We start from the raw sequence: 4,026 nt of genomic DNA, 5'->3' as shown, positions 1-4,026 counted from the left end.
AGCGGATTATAAAGGCCGGCGCCCACTGACGGCGTGGCACGGCATGGCACGGCAGGTTGTGCAGAGGCAACCCGCGGCGTGCTGTAACATCCCGCGGCGTGCTGCGGCATCCCGTGGCGTTCCGTGGCATGCCGTGGCATCCTTCTGAAAGCCCAGTCACTCTGGCATCCATCAGTTTTGCTCCGCGCGTGTTCGATTTTGGTTGTGTCGTTATGGTTGACTGGGATTTAGTTTTAATAGCACTTCTAGCTGAAGATGAAGAGAGACAAATAAGAAGTGCTAATTTGACGAAAAGACAATTCTGGGTGCATAATTTATGGAGAACAAGATCTACAAATGGTGAATTCAGCAACTTGTTTAATGATTTGAGATACGACATGCGAAAATTCTATGATTATTACAGAATGGACTATGAAAAATTTGAAAAGTTAAGTCATTTGCTAAAATCGCATATAAAGAAAAACAAAACTAATTTTCGATCGCCTATACCTGTTACCGAGAGATTGTCTGTATGTTTAAGGTAAGTATATATTACATTACAATGATTCATATACCAACGCGTAATACATACAGCTTCCCAGCTAACTTGTTCTAGCTATTATATATTACAATCTAAGTTATGGTATGTGGATAGCTGTTTGTCATTAAGGTAATTGTATAAGGGTATTCTGTGTTCGCGCTCATGGAAGCAAGACATGCGCTCATGAGCGGCAGGTGACACCACGGAGCATTTACTAATATTAAATTAAAAGTCTTGATATATTTAGTAATTATTTATTTTTATAATCAGCTATCTACCACAACTGCTACATGGTGGCACTTGACCATCAATCCAGTTGTGTACCTACAGTACATTATGACAAAAATGAAAGTATTATAAAATTTTATGAATTTTCATAGTCCGCCAATTCACTATTGGAGTTATTGTCATGTATATCATTATTATTATGACGTCTGGATATAGCAGTAGGTATGTATTCTATATGTGTAGCACCATAGTTTGGTTCGGTGTTATATTGTTGTTCGGCCTTACTAAATGAACAAAAATTGTGTAAAGGATTTGATCTTTCGATTATTGTATTATGGGTTCTGGCAACAGAAGTTGGTACGTATTGCTGAGATGAATGTAATTCATTTGAAATATCGAATCCTGAACTTGATGTTGAAGGACGACTTGGCTGCACAACTGAAGTTAACTCCACATTTTCCAAATGCTTTATTTCTGCATCAGTAACAATATGTAAAACATCGCGTTTTATTTCAGCTTGTAATTTTGGTGACAAAGTCTTCGCTGTTGCCGCCATTGCCTGAAAAAATATCTCCATAGGATGTTGTTCCTTTTTTTGGTTTTCAATGTATTTTTTTAATATTTCTGCTGTTGTTTCCGTATGCTGTGCTTCCGATGACATGTATGATCGCTGACGATCATGTCTAACTGGTCTAGAATCTGATGCCTGTGATAAAAACGACATTGGAGATATAGGTGATTGTGCTCCAGGAAAAGGAACAGTTGATGCTGTTTCGGGAGGTTGTGTATTTTCAATATGCTGCGTATCTTCGGAAAGCTGTGTATCTTCGGAAGAAGAGTCTAAATTTGAGAGCTGAGGTCTATCTTGAAAAAACTTTTGCAGAAATTCAAGTTCCTTTTCAAATTTAATTGGTCGTCTCTTTTTGGCAGCGTCACCGCTTTTGTACACCCTGTTTTTTAAGGCTTTTCTATAATTGTTACGAAGGCAGCTCCACGCCTTCTGGCATTCTTCATCTGTAACAAGAATGAAGTATTTCAAATAACACACGCTTTTAAGTCGTTTACTAAAGCCGGGTCCAGACATGTATCATTTGCACGATCCGATCACCGTATTCGTATCCTCGATGCGTATCATGATCGCATATGTATGTATGTAATGATCATGATCATGATCGCATATGTGGACGGGTAATGACGCGTTTACCCGTCCACATATGCGATCATGATACGCGGATACGGTGATCGGATCGTGCAAATAATACATGTCTAGACCCGGCTTAATGATTTTTTTTTGTTTTGTTACAGGTATTTAATTACAGGAGCTTCTTTTAAGTCTTTAGCTTTTAGCTATCGTATGGGATTCACTACCGTGCGTAATATAGTCCACGAAACCTGTAAAGCAATATTTACTGTATTAAGGTCGACTGCATTGCCGAAACCCACGAGCCAACAATGGCAGTCAATTGCAACCGACTTTGATAAATTTTGGAATTTTCCTAACTGCATTGGGGCAATAGATGGTAAGCATTTCAAGATTAGAGCTCCTAATAACAGTGGAAGTATGTATATCAACTACAAGAAGTTTTTTAGCATCGTTTTATTAGCTGTCGTGGATGCAAAATACAAATTTGTGATTGTAGATGTCGGAGCATATGGTCGAAATAGCGATGGCGGTATACTCCAAAGCTCTAAATTTGGTTCGAAACTACGTAATGGGTTTTTATGCATACCACCGGAAAAGGCTTTACCACATTCAACTCAAAAATTACCCCACGTATTTGTCGCCGATGAAGCCTTTCCACTAACAGAAAATATTATGAGACCATACCCCTCACATCTTTTAAATGATGAAAAAAAAAGGATATTCAATTATCGCTTAAGTAGAGCACGGCGTATTGTAGAAAATGCTTTTGGGATGTTACAAGAAAGATTTGAATTATTTCAAAAAGGTATAAAAGTTCAACCAAAGTACATTAACAACATCATACTAGCAAGCACGTGTTTGCATAACTTTATCATTGATGGTCATTCTATGGAGGCGCTTAGCTCTAATACTAATAATGCAATCGATAGAACCAATGATACAGTGTTCAACAATCTCGAAGGGATGGTTGTAAGAGATTGTTTCACGGAATATTTTTCTAATGTTGGTAACGTGTACTGGCATAATAAAATTGTTAATAGATGTTAGCTTCTATTTTTGACAATAAATAAGTAAAAAATAACTTACGGGTTTTATTCATTTCTTCTGCAATTTTCAGCCATGCGTTCCTTTTCATATGTTGATCCATGTAGAAACGGGAGGACACATTGTAGATACACTCATGCGAACGAACCAGATTAATAAGCTTTTCTTCATCCATTTTTCCGTATTTTACGTGAAAGTAATATTATTATATCGCGTACGCACGTGCTAATCACTTTTCATGCGCAGTCAGTGTTGTGAGAGACAGACATAAAATGGCGCGCGCCAGTGTGTTTTCTCCCTCCCTTGCCCCCGCGCACAGACCGGACTGCGCCCCACCGAAATGCTGCACAAGTTTCAACCTTATTTCAACTATCTAGCAATCATAATTCCTCGACCCCAAAGTGACCCATACGTCTCGCGGGATGCAATGGCGCGCCGCGTCATCCCGTGGAATGAAAAAGCAAGACACGTCATGCCGCCGCATTCTGTGGCGTGTCGTGTCATGCCGCAGCATCCTGCGGCACGTTGCGGCATCGTGGTACCAAAATAAAGTAACATAAATTCTAAACTCATTGAAATAAGGTTCAAAATAACTTAATTAGTGTTAAAATCCTTTGCTATGACGCACCGTGCCGTGCCGGCAATGGGCGCCGGCCTTTATTGTACTTATCGGCAGTATAAATGAATTTGTAGAAGGATTGAAATATTTTATCATTACATAGTATAAAATGAAGTCGCTTATTGCCGCTGTCTAAATGCTTAGCTCTTTAAAAGTACGCAACGGATTTTGATGCGGTTTTCTTTAGTAAATAGCGTGATTCCAGAGGAAGGTACATATTTAGAATACATGCATAATATAGTAGAGGACTGATAGTTTTTAAAACCGCGCAAAGCCGGGGCGGGTCGCTAGTATCTAATAAAGCCGGTGACTCCCCGGTGAACCACCAAGATATGGACACCATTGTTTGCAAAGTGGTTCCGACACGTTTTACCTTAATTGGACAAGAATGCAGTTACTGTTTTAGATAATGCATCGTATCGTTCTCAAAAACTAGACAAAACACTTACAACTTCATCTCGCAAACAAGAC

At 39.1% G+C, this 4,026-nt stretch overlaps 1 protein-coding gene across 1 annotated transcript; it reads left to right on the top strand.

Moving 5' to 3' along the window:
• The first annotated feature begins 1,956 nt into the window (after positions 1 to 1,956).
• LOC123669130 lies at positions 1,957 to 2,973 on the top strand. Its single transcript, XM_045602765.1, has 2 exons — positions 1,957 to 2,268; positions 2,389 to 2,973. Exons 1-2 carry the CDS (start codon positions 2,103 to 2,105, stop codon positions 2,937 to 2,939), a joined length of 717 nt encoding a protein of 238 aa, XP_045458721.1. The 5' UTR covers positions 1,957 to 2,102; the 3' UTR covers positions 2,940 to 2,973.
• The last annotated feature ends 1,053 nt before the right edge of the window (positions 2,974 to 4,026 follow it).

The sequence above is a fragment of the Melitaea cinxia genome, chromosome 3, assembly GCF_905220565.1.
Source record: "Melitaea cinxia chromosome 3, ilMelCinx1.1, whole genome shotgun sequence".
In the NCBI taxonomy this organism is placed as follows: Eukaryota; Metazoa; Arthropoda; class Insecta; order Lepidoptera; family Nymphalidae; genus Melitaea; species Melitaea cinxia.
The sequence above is the reverse complement of the archived record's forward strand: the minus strand, read 5'-3'. Positions and strand labels throughout refer to the sequence as shown.